A 19,762-nucleotide genomic window follows, 5' to 3' on the forward strand; every position below is an offset into this window, starting at 1 on the left:
GGTGAACCCCAGTGTTCTGCATTTGGAACCAAACACAAGACCCCCTTCCCAACCCACACATGGGTGTACTTAAAAGTGAAAGAAGAAATAATACCTCATAGTGTGGCTCTTGAAAAATACTCCTCCCATGCCCTCTCTGCTTGTCTTTTGTATTTTTGTTTTAAAAAAAACATCTGAAACCTGACTGTTCTTTTTAGGACAAACTAATACAAAAAAAAAAAAAAGATAGGGGTTTCAGTTCCTTTGGATGTCTTTTTCTGCATGGGAAGGCTATATCCAAATTGCTAAAAATATAAAAGAATGTATAATTTAAAAATAGTGAAAAATGGTTAAGTAGGTAACGTGGCCTGAAAATGAATTTAAAAGGCAAAATACTTTAGAAGGCAGACACAGTCATTTTTTAAATATTTTTTTTTAAAATTTATTTCTAGGAGAGAGAGAGAGGGAGACACAGACTCTGAAATAGGCTCCAGGCTCTGAGCTGGCAGTCAGCACAGAGCCCGACACGGGGCTCGAACCCATGAACCGCGAGATCATGACCTAAGCGAAAGTCGGACGCTTAGCCAACTAAGCCACCCAGGCGCCCCAGACACAGTCATTTTTAAATGCCCCTAAGATGGTAAAATTGCCCTGCAGTACACAGAAATGATCAAGAGAGGAAACCAACCCACCTAAAGCCAGGGACAGACTTGATAAGCAGAGGACATATAATCAGAAATAAAAAACTGGAAGTGAACAAAAGCAAAAAGGATGCAAAATTGTTCCAGGATTCACAATAATCACCCCAAGTTTCCCTAGAGCATAGGCATATTTTCAAAACTGCTGAGTTACGTTTGAAACAGGAAACATACTCCATGGTATATGAAAGCTATGGCGAATAAAATGCCTGTGCCTGGAATATTTATTCGCTTGTTCAACAAATATTTATCGAAATGCTAGCGTGTGTCCAGACTGTTCTAGGCCCTCGGGCTACATCAGCGAACAAAACAGACCATGTCCCTGTCCTCATGGAGCTGACGTTCTGTTCACAAATGCTCTTCTGACCACAAATGAACAGATTAAAAAGATGATTTTCAAATGTAATAGACTCAGCCACTTTGCCGCACTGACCAAATCACCTCCATCAGACTCAGCACGTCAGACCCCCAGACAGGGACCTGGGAGGCCATCTTGTCTAGTCATGTTCAAAGTTTATTTTTGCCACAGGACCTGTTTAAAGGGCATCGTCTATGGTAAGGGGAGGGGATGTAGGGGACTTCTGCGAGCAGTGATCCAAGAGCCTTTCCCAGCTATACCCAGAGCCATGGCCCAAAGAGGAAACACCACCTATAAAAGGCCAGAACTGGATGGGATTCAAGAGGTCCTCTCAAGCTGTGCTTCTCATATGGGATGACATAGGATGTTACCACCAGTTTCACGAGAAGGGGGCTGTGGTATGTTTGCCAAAGTAGGGGACTTCCACCTCGAATTTGTAATTACGTGCCTGTAATTAATACGCATACACCCTGCCCCTTCTGAAGGGACATGCATGGGTTTGTCTCCTAACCATCAGCCATAGCTGATCTACGGAAGAAATCTGACTGAGCCTGGGCCAACCGGCTGCCTCCACTGGGACATTTGAGTTGGGGTGCTGAGAGACTGGGTCAGCCGGTAAGGCAGGAAAGAAGCAGACACTTGGAAGTGGCTGAGTGCCGCTTCTGGGAGGTGCCCAGAGGGATGGGCCACAGATTGACTCAGGGTGCAGTTGTGATCACAGGATCATACGAGTTCAGAAAACAATGAGTAAATAAGCTGTGTAAATTTCTTCATTGCAGGAATTTTCAGCGCCTTTAATATGCTAATATATGTAGTGACTTTCCAAGATGGGACCAAGGTCTAAAGTGTTTCCCAGACTCCCAGGAGGGATAGCCTCACCTGGCTGATGTCCCTACCCTTTGAGGGGAGTGCAGATCTATGTATTCCGTACTTGTATGTTCTGAACAAGTGAAGGAATTAGGCACAGAGAGGGTAGGGGAGTTCCCCAAGGACACAAAGCTGGTTAATCCCAGAGGAGGCCCTGGCACCCAAGGCCTCCTGGTGTTCTTCCTGCTACGCCCCATTCGACATAAGACTTCCACGTATGGATGATACATGTGCTGGGATTCCTGTACTGAGGTGGGTGGTGGGAACACGGGGCCAGTGGAGACACCAGGGAAAGGGTGGGAGCAAGCATTGAAGGTCAGGCTTTGGCCAGAAGAACCAGGCTCCTTCGCTCTTGGGTGGTAGTCATGGCCTCCGCAGGGCCCGAGACACAATACCGGGCCTGGGGCCGGGCCCCGGCGCCACGACCGAGTAGCCAGTGGGACAGCTCCGGCCTGCCTGCCCAGCCAGCTTTCCGCGCCTTCTCCCAGACCGCAGGCCCGCTGGACAGAGAGGAACTCTGGGCCCTTCTCCGCAGGGCCCGCCCAGGCAGCCAGCGCCCGGCTGACGCGGGCTGTAAATCACCCCGTGGACCACAGACCCTGTGCCATCCCCACGGGTTTCCTTTCCGTCTCTTAATCCTCCTCCTCAGACTCAGTTAACAAGAAGCAGATTCCTGCTGGGGCCAGCCACGCACCGCACCCGGGGGCTCAGAGGGTGCGAGCTGGGACTCTCCACGTCGAGGGGCTCCCTCTTCTTCCCCTTCTCCCTTCTCAGCCTCTGTTGGGGGGGCACGCCCCCTCCGGCCCCAGCTCCTCGGACCCACTTCCAGCCTTACCCCCGCCTCGCATCCTGGCCGCCGGCCAAGCCCAGCGCCCCAGGCCTGTGAGGCTCACCGGGGCCTGTGGTTGGCAGGCCCTCCAGGCTGCGGTTTGGCTCCATCCTGGCTCCCCAAGCCTCCGGTTCAGCAGAAGCAGCTTCTCTGTGGTAGAATAAACATTGTCGATCTGGATTCAGATCCTGGTGCCGCCAGCCCCCAGTACCTCCTCTCGACCAGCAATGGCACGCCTCTGGGATGAGGATGTGGAGAAAGCCCCCCTGGCACAGTGGGGGTGCCTGACAGATGTTCTGCTTCAGACACGAGTGCTTAGCTGTTTGTTCAGGGCTGTCGCAAGAATCCCAGAGAAGCGGGGTCTGGAGCTGCTTTAGTCGGAGTGCGCTGGGCCAGGTTAAGGCACTGCCGTTCCTCTTCGGCCTCTGTTGCTTGGAGGCCTCGGAGACCGTCCCTCCCCCGCAGTTCTGACCATGCCCCCCCAAACCTGAAGTCCCAGCAGCCCCTATGACCTTTCCCTGTCTCTTGTCCCTTTCTGGAAGCAAGTCACACCCTGTGGTCAGTTTTCTCATGAGCAACACCAAGTTCAGCTGCCGGAGTGAAGATTCCAAAGGTCAGGGCTGCGCGGCACTTAAAGATGTTGTGACCTAGTGGTTTTCAAACTATGCTCCGGAGCACCCTGGGTTCCCAGAGAAGTCCCAGGCCTCCCGTTGGAGGGAACACACCCTGCGACCCCCTCTCCCTGTGTCCTTCCTACCCTGCTGCTCCAAACCCACCAGACCATGTTTATCTGTTTTCTGTGTTAGGGTTTCGCGGGTTAGACTCCATTTCTGCTGCTTATAAGAAATTTGAAGATTATTGACCTGCTCTGGCTGTGGCATGAGAACACCGAGGCCCAGAGGGGTTAGGTGACTTGTCTCAGGTCACCCAGCTGGCGGGGTGGATGGGCAGCACCTAGAGGAGGCCCCTGGACTCCTGGTATAGTGCTCTTGTCTGAGCAGCGTAGGGAAAAGGGGCTGCAGGTGGCCATTCCCACGGGGGGCGGGCCTGGCTCACAGGCCTCAGAGGTGTGACCTGAGGGACTGTGTTATCAGCACCAGGTGTCCCTGAGCCCCCCTCTAGCCCCTGCAGCCCTGCCCATGTCCCCAAACCGGCCAAGTCAGCAATGGCTCTGAAATGCAGAGTGAGGAGTAAAGGGACAGTGTGGGCTCTGGCAGCAGCTAGTCCCGGGTCCCGAGGCCGGCTCCATCACTTACTGTGCCCCTCAGGACAGGGTCCCCTGCCTGGGCCACAGGAGTCCCTCCTGGGGCAGCAGCCAGCAAGGATCAAGGGAGAGCCGGTGCTGGGGTGCCAGCAGCAGGGATCAGCTGGCCTTTAGGAAACAGGATGAGGAGGGTTGAGTTTTTCTGACGGTTGGTGGTTTCTTTCAGGAGTGACTGGCCCTGGGCTAGACCAAGGATGCTGCTGTGGGCCCTCGCTCTGTCCAAGCCTGAGGAGAAGGTGAGCTCTCCAAGCCCGGCCTTGTCTTCTCCAGGATGCCGCCAGACGCTCAGGCCACTGCCTCTCAGGGTGGGGCAGGGGCACACCCGCCTCCCTCCCGCCCTCCTGTCCCCGCTCAGCCACTCTGGTGACTGCGCACTTTGCCCTCCGCCTGGTGGAGAGGGGACAGCAATGCCTCCCTCTTGCCCTGAGCCCGAGGCCCCTGTCTGGCTGCAAAAATTCATTGCCAAAGATTCCACAAAGACACTGAAGGAATTGTGGTGACAAAGCCCCACGGTGAAAAGCCACACCATTGCTCTAGAACTTTTGTTCCTCCTGCTGCCTGAGTTCCACCTCAAGCCAAAGACGAGTCAGTAATTCCACCGGAAACTCACGGAAGGGATGGACATTTGGTGACCATTGGAAGCGCTCTACCCTCTGACCTGGGACTCTCTACACTGGGTCCCGAGCTGGCTGGGTACAAGATAATCCTTCTGGGGGCTGTGAGAGGGGGCTGGGGGTGCTTGTATGGACTGGGATGTGAGATCCTGGCCCTCTTCTCCCCTTCCCACTGGCTGCCTAGGCCTCTGACCCTGATTGTCAGTGTTCCGGGTCCAGGCTTCTTGAGCCCTGAGCATCATGGCAAGGGACTAAGGGGGAAAAGAAGCCATATTGACCCCACTCCAGGATCTTGCCCCCCAAGGTGACCAGCCTAAAGGGTCTTTGCTGCCCAGCCAGCCCAGCCAGCCACTCCTTGCCCATGGCCCACCCTCCTGGCTGGGAAAACAAGATGGCGCCCTACATGAAGGCCAGTATTCTGTTCCCGGTTATGCGGGGGTTGGGCAGAGGAAAGGAAGGGACCAGGGGAATGGGCCAGTAAGGTGGTAAGGGGCATGTTCAAAGCCAAGGCCTATTCCTTCCTTGTGCTCAAAGGCCAAAGCTGTTCACATCTGTGCTCAACCATCTGCTTCAAATTGAAGTAAAAGCCCAAACATGTAAAGAAAACACTTGCTCGTGTTAAATGGACTCTGTGGGTGACCAGGACTTTGGCTGGTCAGTTACGGGGGAGTTGTGTGGGGAGAGGAGAGGCTGGTGTCAGCCTAGAGGTTGAGCATGTGTGTGTGTGTGCGTGTGTGTGTGTGTGCGCGTGCGCCTGTAGGGGCCCCTCACCATTACCTCAAACCTGGACTAGTAACCAGGAGGCCTGGTCAGAAACATGTGAGGAGCTCTCTCCACTTCATACCTCACTTAATCCATTTCACGAGTTTATGAAGTGGGATCTGTCATTTTAATCCCATTTTACAGATGAAGAAGTAGGGCCCCAAGGAGACAGTGATGGAGCTGCCCCTCCAGTCAGGGTGGTCTCACGCCAAATCCTGTGCTCTTACCTCCCTTCCCACCCCATTGTCCAGTCTGGACCCAAAGTCTTTGTGTGGCCTTGTCACATGGCGTTACCTCGGTGGGCCTTTGGGGGTGGTGGAGGGATAATACGACAAGAATGGGGAGAAGACTCTCAGGAGCACGGCTGCCCAGGGAGAAGGGAGGTGGTGAGGAAAGAAGCTATGCTCCTGCAGGATGCATGTTTGTCCCTTGGTTCAGCCGACACCCTCTTTGTTTGCTCCGTAGGCTCCTGGGCGGAGGCCTGAATATCTGCAGGCACCTCCCCTTCACTAGTGTTTCCTAGGCCTGGCCCCGCCCTTTGCCAAGAACCAGGTTGTTGTGCAGGTCCTGGATCTGGCACAGAAGTGGGGGACCCAGATTGCTGAGAGCGCTCCTCAGAGCAAAGGTGCCCTGCAAGACAGAGTGGGCTTGGGATGGGGGCTCCAAGGGGATGATCACTGGGGCGCCTGGGTGGCTCAGTCGGTGGAGCATCTGGCTCTTGGTTTCAGCTCAGGTCATGATCTCATGGTGTGGAGATCGAGCTCTGCAGTAGGCTCGGTGCTGACAGTGCAGAGCCTGCTTGAGATTCTCTCTCTCTCTTCCTCTCTCTTCCTGCCCCTTCCCACTCTCTCTCTCAAAATAAACATAAAAAAAAAAAGATTGGTCACCTAGGGCTCCAGGCACAAGTTATAACCCCATTCACTTGTCTCCCTGACTTTCTGAGTAATGCTGGTGGCACCTCCTAGGGAAGCAAGAAATGTAGACCAATCAGCATGAAACGTACTGACATAAGAGGACCCTTTCTGTTACTAAAAGGTGGGGAACTACCCCCAGCCTGCCACCAGGGGACCAGACCCCACAGCCTTTCCACTAAGAAACAGCCCGTGGCCTCCACTCGCACCCCTCTCTTGTTCCTGGCCTTCATTACACACGCCCCTTTCGTTCTGAAGCATCTATTGGTCATCAGCTGCATATCAGACACTAAGCTGGGTGTTCACAAGTGAGAGATGGATCTCACGCAGCACCTGTCTTCACAGAGCTCATGGATCTGTACAGACAGATAAGCAAATAATTATGATACGGTCAGAGGACTAAGATGTTGTTGGGGATTTCAGGCAATTCCTCCAAAGAGGCCATGGGAGTTGGGTCTTGGAGGATGAACAGAAGTTTCCTATGTATAGGAATACTTAACCCTGGTGGGACATTGGAATCACCTAAGGAGATTATGAAATACTGATATGAAGTATTTATGCCAAAGGCCCATCTCCATAAATTCTGATGTATTCATCTGGAGTGTGACTGGGGCATTGGGACTTTTTTAAAATCTTAATATTTATTTTATTTTTGAGAGAGAGTGTGAGAAAGAGAAAGAGAGCAAGCGACTGGGAGAGAGGCAGAGAGAGAACGAGACACAGAATCCGAAGCGGAGCCCAATGCGGAGCTCAAACCCACAAACTATGAGATCATGACCTGAGCCGAAGTCGGTGCTCACCCAACTGAGCTTCCCAAGCACCCTTAGATTTGGGATTTTTAAAAGCTCTTTAAATGATTCCAAAGTGCTGGCAAAATGGAGAGCTACTGGTTTAAGTGGGCTCAGGTCTCTGACAAAAAAGTGAGTTAGAATCACTGATGTGGGATACAGGCTGGGCCAAAAATGTGGATGAGCAGACGTGGGTGTGTGTGTATAACTCTATGTGCACATGGACACACACGTACATGTGTGAATAATTAAAAGTCCATGCTTTTCTTTCTTTTTCCAGCTTCTCCCCCGGTACAGCAGCTTGTGTTTTTGAGCGCGCGCGCACGCGCACACACACACACAAATGTACACTCCTTCTTGTGTACACATGCACACTTATATACACACTTGCAGACATTCCTAGGGAAGGGCAATCCATTTGAGGTAGATTGAGCTTGCCAATTTCACTGGCCCTCTTTCGGGCCGTTTTATGGAAGCAGCCATGCAGGAAGACCCTTGGCCAAATACGAAATTATGAAGAACCACCCTCCTCATATCCCAGTCCAGCTGAGGGTTTGTGGTCACAGAGCCCTGCAGGCTTGCTTGTGGCACAGCCTCCTGCTTCGTTGGGTCCTGGCCCCGCGTGCTGGTGATGGCTCATCAGTCAGCAGCCACAGTAGGACCCAGGGGACCTGCGTGAGTGTGCCACACATGTCGTGTGTGTACCTCTGAGTGCCTGCCTGGTTCCTGCAGTACGCATGCTTCCTGCTCTCCGCAGGACACGGCCCACAAAGAACCACGCCAGGACTCGGAGCTCCCGGCTCCACCCAGCGTTATAAGACTCTTCAAACACGGTGCACATCAGCTGCACTGCTTCCTGGTTCTGGCCCCAGATCATCCCAGAAGAGAGGCTTAAGTTCTGGGGAGGGTGGTCCGTGAGTCCCTGGGCCCCTTTTCTGGGCTCACAGCTGGGCCAGGGCCCCGGGGGATTCCGTCTCCCCACACGGTGACTCCTTTCTATCCCCATGGCCACCACTCTGGCCAGAGACCTCCTCCTACCCTCCCTCTACCAGCCCAAGTCTTCCAAGGCCTGGGCTGTCCTTTTTCCTCCAACCCCCCCTTCCCCCTTTCTCACCAGCCTGCGAGGAGGAGGGGCAGGTCCCAGGGGCAGGGAACCTGGGACTGTGCTGGGACTGTGCTGGGAGCCAGGGGAACCCACAGCGCCCCTCATGCCCGTGATCCAGGGCGGAGATGTGGGCAAGCGCTGTGCTGTGGGAGGCCAGCTGCCTCCCTCCGTCCATGCTATTTTCCTGAGCAGCAACGTAGTCCTCACCAGTAGCTTGGTGACAGACAGCCTGGCCTTCTCAGAACAAAACTCCGACATCTCCAAGAGTTTCCTTCAAGGGGACTTGTAATGCCATTGTCACCCTGACCTCTTGCTGCAGCCCCCCTGCAGAGCTGCATTCTGTTTCCAGGCTCCAGGAGCGTGGGGCGGCAGGGAGGGAGCCCTGCCTGGGCGAGATGGTGGCAGTGAGGGACCAGAGGAAGGGCAGCTGGCTTTTCGTTTGCTACCTGACCTCCCACCTGGTTCTCACCTTGACACACTTCTCCCCTCTGAGACCCCAGACCCCAGACAAGCTCTGACTGCCTTCCTGAAGCCAGGCACCCCCAAGGAACTTGGATTTATAAATAATGACCCGGTTTTACAGATTTGGGCACATGTCTAACCTTCAGGTGGCACTATGAATTCCTAGAGGGCAGAGATGGTGTCTAATCCATTTCCAAATCCTCGAAAAGGCCTAGAAAAATTTATATATTGGTTTCTTTGTTAAATGAATAAAAAGTGGAAAATATGGTGATTCCCGCATTTACTTCCGTCCTTCCACAAATAGCTACCACGCAGCTAATTTGTTCAAGACCCCGAGAGAATGGGACACAGGCCTTTTCCAAAACCTCAAAGAGGCTCCAAGGGAGAGGGTCCAGAGCAGAGTGGAGCCTGGGCGTGGGGCTTTTTGCCCTTTCTGGAGCTGAGAGCCTTTTGAGAACCGAGCTCCCGCGAAGAGGACAGCGTCGGAGTACACAGATCCGGCACGGAGTAGGTGAAAGTCTGTCGACCGGGTGTGGATGAACAAAGGGGCGCTGTCACACCCCCTGACCGCCCCACCTCAGACGTCACCAATCAGCGGTGGCCTTCCTTCCCGGGCAGGGGGTCGGAGGTCCTGACCGCTCTCCGGGCACCCACTATTAATCAATCAATCGAAGAGATGCGCTCTTTCTGCCCTCCTGGACCAAGTTTCAGTAGGAACACCCTGAGACCAGCCTCTTGGGTGCACCGCTGGGAAGACCTGACTGAGGCCGGGTGAGGAGGCCTGCCTTCGCTCTGGCTCATGGGGCTGTGTGGCGCCCCCTGGCTGGCCTCTCTGTCTTTGATCTGTTCCCGGCTGACCCTAACTCCGCTGTGGCTGATAGTGGTTTATTTCTGAAGGCCCTCCCGTGGGCCCATCTCAGCCAGATCAAAGTCCAGGTTACTTAGCTGCCCAACGGACCTGTGGCGAATGGTCCCCAATGTCCTCCAGCGTCTCCAACGTCCCCCTAGTCTCTGTGACCCCCAATTTGGCATCCTGGATTGCTGGCCGAATTCCAGTTTCCTTTTCTCTGGCTGCCCGTGAAGCAATGTACTTTCTGAACCCTGGTGTTTGCTGCAGTGGAAACAGTTCCTTTTCAGTCTAACTTCTCTCTGCATCGGACCCACCTAGGCCCCCCGGTTCCTCCCAGAACGGGAGTTCACCCAGTCCCAGAATGTGGGCAGCCAGAGTGAGCCTGCTTTATCCAACAGCAATGGCCTCCTTCCCAAGGGCTCCTCTCTCCGGTTCACATATATATAAAAACATCTCCACCTCTGTCCCATCTTCACGGAAAGCCCAGCATCACTCCAGATCTCTGAGGATTCTCAGGGGCCTTCTATCCCTCATGGTTATCTCAGCTGATTTCTTGGGTCCATTGAATTCATAATCTCTCTCCCGATTGCCTCCTATAGCTGGTGCTCTCTCTCTAACCCACCTCAGCTCAAGGGAACATAGCCACATTTCCCTGATTTCTCCCAAACATCACTCACATAAGGCAGTTGCATGTAGAGGAATTATTTTTCTCTTGATGATTTTTAAAGAAATGTTTACACTCACACAAAAAACAAACAAGGCCTTGCCTTTTTCTTCCCAATTTATGTAGCTGATTTCATATATTTTTGACAGGTTCATCATGTTTCCGGCAGTTATAAATATTTTCTCCTCTGGCTTCGCTCCCTGACACTACATTTCTGGGCTGTGACTCACCCTAAGTTATCCCACAGCTGGGGCTTGAATCCAGCCTTTTTTCTTCAGTCAAATATCCCCCTTAACCGACCCCAGGTCCCCCCCAAAACCCACGCCAGACAACATGAGACTATAAAATATGACGTCCAGTGAAAAGGTCATGAGCAAATAAGGCGGCTGGCTAGGGCTCTCACCCACCCTCGGCTGAGCAGTATCCAAGGTCTTGCTTCTGGGGCGAAAGAGGCATGGAGATGCATGCCCTGGGGCAGCACACTTCTCCCTTCAGGCTTTCCTCTGAAAACAGCTGACTGAGGACACCAGGAAGGGGGACAGGACAAAGCCTGCCCCTCCCCCAAGAAGCAGACAGAGCCCAGAACTTAGCCCTGTGCCAACCCCGTACCCCAAACCACCTCCAAAGCCATCTGGCCCACAGACAACAAGCATTCATCCTCTGGGGTTTCATTTCCAGCTCCGCACCAGAAGTTTCTAGAGAATTTCCCTCTTGCACACACATACATGCGTGCAACACACAATTTTTTTTTTTTTTTTAAATAAAGAACTCAAAATGTTTCCAAGTCCCAAGAAAGAAATCTCCATTTTTGGAGAAGAAAATAAAACAAAAAGTAAAGGGTTTTTTGGCACACTTTGGGATAGCTATGTTGACCTTTATTTTCTAAACAAAAAGCTGGATTTGACAAAGACTTTAGTGCCTCTTTTAGGTGTGACAGGCAGCCTAGGAAACCAAATCTGCAATTTGAGGAACAGCTCTGGGATGAACAGGATTGGGCCTTCTAAGAACAAAAGGTTTGATGATCCTCTCCTCCAAAGGACCCCCCAGTGTAATACGCTCCTCTGAAAAGTCCTGCAGTAGGAAAACATTTACTCTGAGAAAAGATCGCCTCTCCAACCTAGTTCAGCACTTACTCTTTAAAAAAAAAAATGTTGGGGCACCTGGGTGGCTCAGTTAGTTAAGCATCTGACTTCAGCTCAGGTCATGACCTCATGGCTTATTTGTGAGTCCAAGCCCTGCGTCAGGCTCAATGCTGACAGCTCAGAGCCTGGAGACTGCTTTAGATTCTGTCTCCCTCTCTCTCTCTGTCCCTCCCCTGCTCGTGCTCTGTCCCCCTCTCTGAAAAATAAACATTTAAAAAATGTTTTTACCGTGGTAAAATATATGTAACATAATATTTATTATTTTAACCATTTTTAGGGTCACAATTCAGTGGCATTAAATATGTGCACAATGTTGTATAACCGTCACCACTTTGTTATCACTCCCAACAAAAACCCTTCCCACCTCTCCACGGCCCCTGGTAGCTTCTATTCTACTTTCTGTCTCTATGAACTTGCCTATTCTAGGTACCTCAAGGAAGTGAAATTGTACAATAATTTGTCCTTCTCTATCAGGCTTACTGCACTAAGCATGATGTTCTTAAGGTCTGTCCATGTTGTAGCATGTGTCAGAATTTTATCCCTTTTTTGTGACTGAATAATATTCTGTTGTATGTGTATGCTACATTTGTTTGTTCCTTCTATTGACGGAGCACACTTAATTTTTATTTTATACCCCTCTCTCATATGGGACACTAAGGGGGTTCCCTGGAACACAGTTTGGAGACTGCTGAAGTATGGAGCCACTAGAATGTTTGGAGTTTGAGTGGGCCAGGATTTCCTTACCCGCATGCTTGCCCCAGGCATTGCCAGAAGTGCTCTGGTCAGCCTCAGTCTCCAAACTCAAGGACGGGCTGAAGCTGCGAGAGGTAAAGCTGTCTAAGAAGTAGCTTGGACGGGCCCTCAGTGGTCAGTGCTTGGGGAAATGAGGGAGAGCCTTGCCCTCTCACCCTTGCAGGACGCATTGCCCTGCTTGTGCTGCGGGGCCCCCCTGGGATGACTGACAGCACAGCGTTGGCGACATCTGTCAGGGCTTTGATGGTAGGACTGGCCAGGAGCCAAACTTGAGGGGAGCAATTGCCTGAGAGGCCCCGGCCCCCTTTTGGCAGCTTCACAGGTGCGCCCTGTCCTGTTTCCTTCAGGAGCTGGACGACGTGTTCTGAACCACTGCCCGCCCCCACCCCTCCACCCTTCCCTGTCAGCACTTCCCACAGACACTGCTTTCTAGCAGGCAGGCAGACACGCGAGGCTCAGTCCCCCCTGGAGGGGGTCTTCGCTGCCCCTCTCTCCTCCCAGAGGAGCTGGTCTGGGAAAGGCAATCGGGGCAGCAGCCATAGTTGAGCCTCCTGTGACTGGGGGAGAACCTGGGCCCCTCCAGGAAGCTGGAGGCCTGGAGTCCGGCTTGGCCGCCTCTCTTGACCACACGTAGCCAGAGGCTCTGTGACCTCTGAAGGTTCCTCGCAGCGATGTCCAACCCGGGTCCCAAACTGCGTGGGTCCTGCCTGAGTGCTGGAGGTCAGGGCTCAGGTTATAGCCCCACCACGAGGAGCACGAAGCCATGCCTCGATCTTGCTAGAATGGCTGTATTTCTCCTCCCAAGAGATTATCTTTTAAACCAGAGAACTATTTGAAGGAGCAGAGACCTTGCCAGAGTTGTAAAACAAAACAAAAAAGCAACGGCATCTTTAGAGAAATTACAAATAAACAAGCCATCATCCTTCTAATCTGGGTACAGGTCACCTCCCCAACCCGCAGCTCCATCCCCTCAACGAAAGGTCCAAACTCCAAACTTTATCCCTTTGTCCAAACTCCTCAGATCTTNCCCTCCATCTTTGTGGCTCAGTCGTGAGCTGCAGGAGGGCAGGGAGAGGGTCCGGCTGGCTCCGAGCGCAGTGCAGGGCCTGAGGCCTTGCCCGACCCCACGACCCCACGGCTGCTCTGGGTGGGGGAGGCCTCCTTGGGATTCTCTGCCCTGGTGAGGGGCTGCAGGGTGAGCCCAGGGGGTCCTGCCCATCCCACCCCGGCCTGCCTGCTGTTCTGTGGAGCCCAGCAGAGATTCGGGTGAGGGAGGAAAGTATCAAGAGGAGGTTCTCAGCGTGAAAGGAATGAGAAACAAGGGCCACATGGAGCACCCAGTGAGGGACACCGGTGACGCTTCTCCAGCCCCAAGCTGTTCAGAGGCTTGGAGTGAAATTGCCTCACCCACAGGACAAGGCTGCGGCGGGGAGGGGCGGCTCATCCGTGCCGGGGCCTGTGAGCTCCTGCCCCCTAGGGCCCGAGTCCACCTTGAGACCTGCCTTCTTCTCCCGGAGCTCTGTCTCCCTCTCCCACCTGGGCCAGTCACAGAGCCCAGTCCTGCCAGGAGCCAGGCCTCTCTCGGTTCTTCTCCGTCCTCTGTGGGAGCCAATTTTTTGCCTCCTTTTGCCTGCTTTCCTCTTCCCAGCCTGGTTTCCTCCAGTATGGACTGGTTCGCAGCGCGGCTGCTTACTCCTGTGTGACCCAGGCAAAGCATTCCCTTTTCTGAGCCTCAGTTTCCATTCATAAAATACGTGGTTGGAGGACATGGTAACTAAATCTTCTTCCAGCTACGTAATTCTGTCACTCTAGAAGCTATCAGTCAATACCAGACTGAGTTAAAAATCTACTTTAAAAAATCTACTTAAATTCGATTCTAATTTCACCAATTGAAGCTGTCTGCCCCACCGTGCATCACCCACGGTGGGAAGGAAGAGGCATTTCAATCCATCTGCTTTTCTCACTTAGGACTGGCCTTGGCTGGCCCTCTGGGCCCCTCCCAGGGCTGTGGAACTTCCTCTGCCCTGTCCTCAGTCCTCAGTCCTCAGGTTCATTTCCTCCCCGGGGCCTGAGCACTTTCGCAAGGAGCCAGTGCTTTACTTGCTGCCTGGAGGCTCACTCAGAGGTGGGGCCTGAATCAGCCTGGCAGGCACCCACTTGCTGTAGATGAGACTTAATTAACGCAGGATCTGCTTTCCTCTGGGCCTGGGCAAGAGGCACCCACCTTAGGCGCTCAAGGACACCGTGGCATGGTCCATTGTTACCTGGAGAAGCCCGGTTGCCCTTGCACTGCTGGCCGGGTCTGTCAGCTGCTGTGCTCTGGCTCTTCCTTGCTCTCGGGAGTTCTTTTCGCCTCCCTCCCGGAGGGGCTCATTCAAGTCCAGGCCCACCCTCACGACTCAAGTCCTTCTCCAGGGCCACACCTTCTATCGATTCCAGCGCCAGATGTTCATGATGCTAAGTCCAGAGTCGGCCCTTAGTGCTCACCAGAACTGACCTGTCCACATGTTTGAGGCAGCCCATCTCCCGTCCCCGAAGTAGCGCTCTGTCCCTCTGGACCACCTCCTACCTCTCTGGTTGCTCCTTCTCAGTCACTTTGGCGTGTTGGCTGCCCTGGGGGTCAGGGCTCAGGTCTGTCATTCTCTCCTCCCTAACCCTTTGCAGGCCAATGACTTCCACATTCATAGCTGAGTCCCAGAGGTGGCTACATCCCACTTAGGGTAAAGCCAATCCTTACAGCCACCTCCAAGGCCTGCACCACCAGCCCCGCTTACCTCCCTGATCTCACCACCTACCACTCCCCTCTCCATGGTTCTTTGACAAACCAGACCAGCCCACCTCTGGGCCTTTGCATCTGCTGTTCCCCCACCTGGAATGCTCTACTCCACAATATCCCCATGACTTGTTCGCTCACCTTCTTCCATTCTTTGATCAAATGCTGCCTACTCAGTGAGGCCTTCCCTGATTACTCTATGGTAAATCGCAACCCACGTCCCCTGTACTTCCCCTGGCACTCTCTCTCTTCTTCCCTGTTGTATTTTTCTCTGAAGAACTCTTCACTGGCCGACATGCTATGCCTTATAAATGTATCTGTTTGCTTATTGATTATTTCCTCCCCCTGGAAGGTAAACTTCCTGGGATCAGGGACTTTTGTTTGTTTTAGTCACTGCATTCCTGGTGTCTAGAACAGTGCCTACCACACAGTAGTTGATCGACAAATATTGGTTGAACAAAAGAGGGGGTGCCTCAGTATTTGTCCTTGTACATATTATCTTCATGTTCCGGGGAGTTTACTTTTGCAAGTAAATCCTGGAAGTGAGATTGTTATGTCAAGTGCACATAGTGTAGAGTACTTTTAATTTTAATAAACAACCTTAGATTATTTTCCCCAGGGGTTGTCACAAGTCATGCCCATTTTCCTGCCCATGCTGAGTGTCGTATCACACCTGAATTCTTGCCAATGCACTAATGAGGGGGGAGGCATCTCATTGTTTTAATTTTCATTTTCCTGACTAGAGAAGGATGTGTTTCTTATTTATTGACCTCTTGACTTTTTCTTACTTCTGTTAATTGTCTTGTTCATGGCCTTTGCTCATTTTTTGGTTTTAGAGGTGGGGGGGGGCAAGGCACAGTCTTCCTTTTCTTTTTTTTTTTTTTTAAATGTTTTATTTCTTTCTAGGAGAGAGAAAGAGGGACGGCGTGAGCAGGGGAGGGCCAGAGAGAGAGGGAGTCACAGACTCTGAAACAGGCTCCAGGCTCTGAGCCGGCAGTCAGCACAGAGCCTGATGCGGGGCTCGAACCCACAAACCGCGAGATCATGACCTAAGCGAAAGTCGGATGCTTAACCGACTAAGCCACCCAGGCGCCCCACAGTTTACCTTTTCTAATGAGGGTTTAGAGGGAATCTTCATTTCTTAAGAAAAAATAATTCAGTGATGCCTGGGTGGCTCAGTCGATTGAGTGTCTGACTCTTGATTTCAGCTCAGGTCATGATCCCAGGGTCATGGGATTGAGCCCCACATCAGGCTCTGTGCTGAGTGTGGAGCCTGCTTAAGATTCTCTCTCTCTCTCTCTGCCTCTCTCCCCAGCTCACTCTCAGAAAATAAAATAAGAAAATAAAATAAAATAAAATAAAATAAAATAAAATAAAATAAAATAAAATAAAATAAAATAAAATAAAATAAAATAAAATAAAATAAAATAAAATAAAATAAAATAAAATAAAATAAAATAAAATAAAATAAAATAAAATAAAATAAAATAAAATAAAATAAAATAAAATAAAATAAAATAAAATAAAATAAAATAAAATAAAATAAAATAAAATAAAATAAAATAAAATAAAATAAAATAAAATAAAATAAAATAAAATAAAATAAAATAAAATAAAATAAAATAAAATAAAATAAAATAAAATAAAATAAAATAAAATAAAATAAAATAAAATAAAATAAAATAAAATAAAATAAAATAAAATAAAATAAAATAAAATAAAATAAAATAAAATAAAATAAAATAAAATAAAATAAAATAAAATAAAATAAAATAAAATAAAATAAAATAAAATAAAATAAAATAAAATAAAATAAAATAAAATAAAATAAAATAAAATAAAATAAAATAAAATAAAATAAAATAAAATAAAATAAAATAAAATAAAATAAAATAAAATAAAATAAAATAAAATAAAATAAAATAAAATAAAATAAAATAAAATAAAATAAAATAAAATAAAATAAAATAAAATAAAATAAAATAAAATAAAATAAAATAAAATAAAATAAAATAAAATAAAATAAAATAAAATAAAATAAAATAAAATAAAATAAAATAAAATAAAATAAAATAAAATAAAATAAAATAAAATAAAATAAAATAAAATAAAATAAAATAAAATAAAATAAAATAAAATAAAATAAAATAAAATAAAATAAAATAAAATAAAATAAAATAAAATAAAATAAAATAAAATAAAATAAAATAAAATAAAATAAAATAAAATAAAATAAAATAAAATAAAATAAAATAAAATAAAATAAAATAAAATAAAATAAAATAAAATAAAATAAAATAAAATAAAATAAAATAAAATAAAATAAAATAAAATAAAATAAAATAAAATAAAATAAAATAAAATAAAATAAAATAAAATAAAATAAAATAAAATAAAATAAAATAAAATAAAATAAAATAAAATAAAATAAAATAAAATAAAATAAAATAAAATAAAATAAAATAAAATAAAATAAAATAAAATAAAATAAAATAAAATAAAATAAAATAAAATAAAATAAAATAAAATAAAATAAAATAAAATAAAATAAAATAAAATAAAATAAAATAAAATAAAATAAAATAAAATAAAATAAAATAAAATAAAATAAAATAAAATAAAATAAAATAAAATAAAATAAAATAAAATAAAATAAAATAAAATAAAATAAAATAAAATAAAATAAAATAAAATAAAATAAAATAAAATAAAATAAAATAAAATAAAATAAAATAAAATAAAATAAAATAAAATAAAATAAAATAAAATAAAATAAAATAAAATAAAATAAAATAAAATAAAATAAAATAAAATAAAATAAAATAAAATAAAATAAAATAAAATAAAATAAAATAAAATAAAATAAAATAAAATAAAATAAAATAAAATAAAATAAAATAAAATAAAATAAAATAAAATAAAATAAAATAAAATAAAATAAAATAAAATAAAATAAAATAAAATAAAATAAAATAAAATAAAATAAAATAAAATAAAATAAAATAAAATAAAATAAAATAAAATAAAATAAAATAAAATAAAATAAAATAAAATAAAATAAAATAAAATAAAATAAAATAAAATAAAATAAAATAAAATAAAATAAAATAAAATAAAATAAAATAAAATAAAATAAAATAAAATAAAATAAAATAAAATAAAATAAAATAAAATAAAATAAAATAAAATAAAATAAAATAAAATAAAATAAAATAAAATAAAATAAAATAAAATAAAATAAAATAAAATAAAATAAAATAAAATAAAATAAAATAAAATAAAATAAAATAAAATAAAATAAAATAAAATAAAATAAAATAAAATAAAATAAAATAAAATAAAATAAAATAAAATAAAATAAAATAAAATAAAATAAAATAAAATAAAATAAAATAAAATAAAATAAAATAAAATAAAATAAAATAAAATAAAATAAAATAAAATAAAATAAAATAAAATAAAATAAAATAAAATAAAATAAAATAAAATAAAATAAAATAAAATAAAATAAAATAAAATAAAATAAAATAAAATAAAATAAAATAAAATAAAATAAAATAAAATAAAATAAAATAAAATAAAATAAAATAAAATAAAATAAAATAAAATAAAATAAAATAAAATAAAATAAAATAAAATAAAATAAAATAAAATAAAATAAAATAAAATAAAATAAAATAAAATAAAATAAAATAAAATAAAATAAAATAAAATAAAATAAAATAAAATAAAATAAAATAAAATAAAATAAAATAAAATAAAATAAAATAAAATAAAATAAAATAAAATAAAATAAAATAAAATAAAATAAAATAAAATAAAATAAAATAAAATAAAATAAAATAAAATAAAATAAAATAAAATAAAATAAAATAAAATAAAATAAAATAAAATAAAATAAAATAAAATAAAATAAAATAAAATAAAATAAAATAAAATAAAATAAAATAAAATAAAATAAAATAAAATAAAATAAAATAAAATAAAATAAAATAAAATAAAATAAAATAAAATAAAATAAAATAAAATAAAATAAAATAAAATAAAATAAAATAAAATAAAATAAAATAAAATAAAATAAAATAAAATAAAATAAAATAAAATAAAATAAAATAAAATAAAATAAAATAAAATAAAATAAAATAAAATAAAATAAAATAAAATAAAATAAAATAAAATAAAATAAAATAAAATAAAATAAAATAAAATAAAATAAAATAAAATAAAATAAAATAAAATAAAATAAAATAAAATAAAATAAAATAAAATAAAATAAAATAAAATAAAATAAAATAAAATAAAATAAAATAAAATAAAATAAAATAAAATAAAATAAAATAAAATAAAATAAAATAAAATAAAATAAAATAAAATAAAATAAAATAAAATAAAATAAAATAAAATAAAATAAAATAAAATAAAATAAAATAAAATAAAATAAAATAAAATAAAATAAAATAAAATAAAATAAAATAAAATAAAATAAAATAAAATAAAATAAAATAAAATAAAATAAAATAAAATAAAATAAAATAAAATAAAATAAAATAAAATAAAATAAAATAAAATAAAATAAAATAAAATAAAATAAAATAAAATAAAATAAAATAAAATAAAATAAAATAAAATAAAATAAAATAAAATAAAATAAAATAAAATAAAATAAAATAAAATAAAATAAAATAAAATAAAATAAAATAAAATAAAATAAAATAAAATAAAATAAAATAAAATAAAATAAAATAAAATAAAATAAAATAAAATAAAATAAAATAAAATAAAATAAAATAAAATAAAATAAAATAAAATAAAATAAAATAAAATAAAATAAAATAAAATAAAATAAAATAAAATAAAATAAAATAAAATAAAATAAAATAAAATAAAATAAAATAAAATAAAATAAAATAAAATAAAATAAAATAAAATAAAATAAAATAAAA

At 43.0% G+C, this 19,762-nt stretch overlaps 1 protein-coding gene across 1 annotated transcript in view; it reads left to right on the forward strand.

The window, feature by feature from the left end:
• ATOH8 (atonal bHLH transcription factor 8) overlaps window positions 1–5,191 on the forward strand; it is a 31,816-nt gene extending 26,625 nt beyond the window's left edge. The window contains exon 4 of the mRNA XM_077766695.1: window positions 4,162–5,191. Within this exon, the coding sequence (XP_077622821.1) occupies window positions 4,162–4,167 (6 nt within the window). The 3' untranslated portion in view covers window positions 4,168–5,191. The remainder of the gene's footprint in view (window positions 1–4,161) is intronic.
• The last annotated feature ends 14,571 nt before the right edge of the window (window positions 5,192–19,762 follow it).

The sequence above is a fragment of the Crocuta crocuta genome, unplaced genomic scaffold (assembly GCF_008692635.1).
Source record: "Crocuta crocuta isolate KB4526 unplaced genomic scaffold, BGI_CrCroc_1.0 scaffold275, whole genome shotgun sequence".
NCBI classification, from domain to species: domain Eukaryota; kingdom Metazoa; phylum Chordata; class Mammalia; order Carnivora; family Hyaenidae; genus Crocuta; species Crocuta crocuta.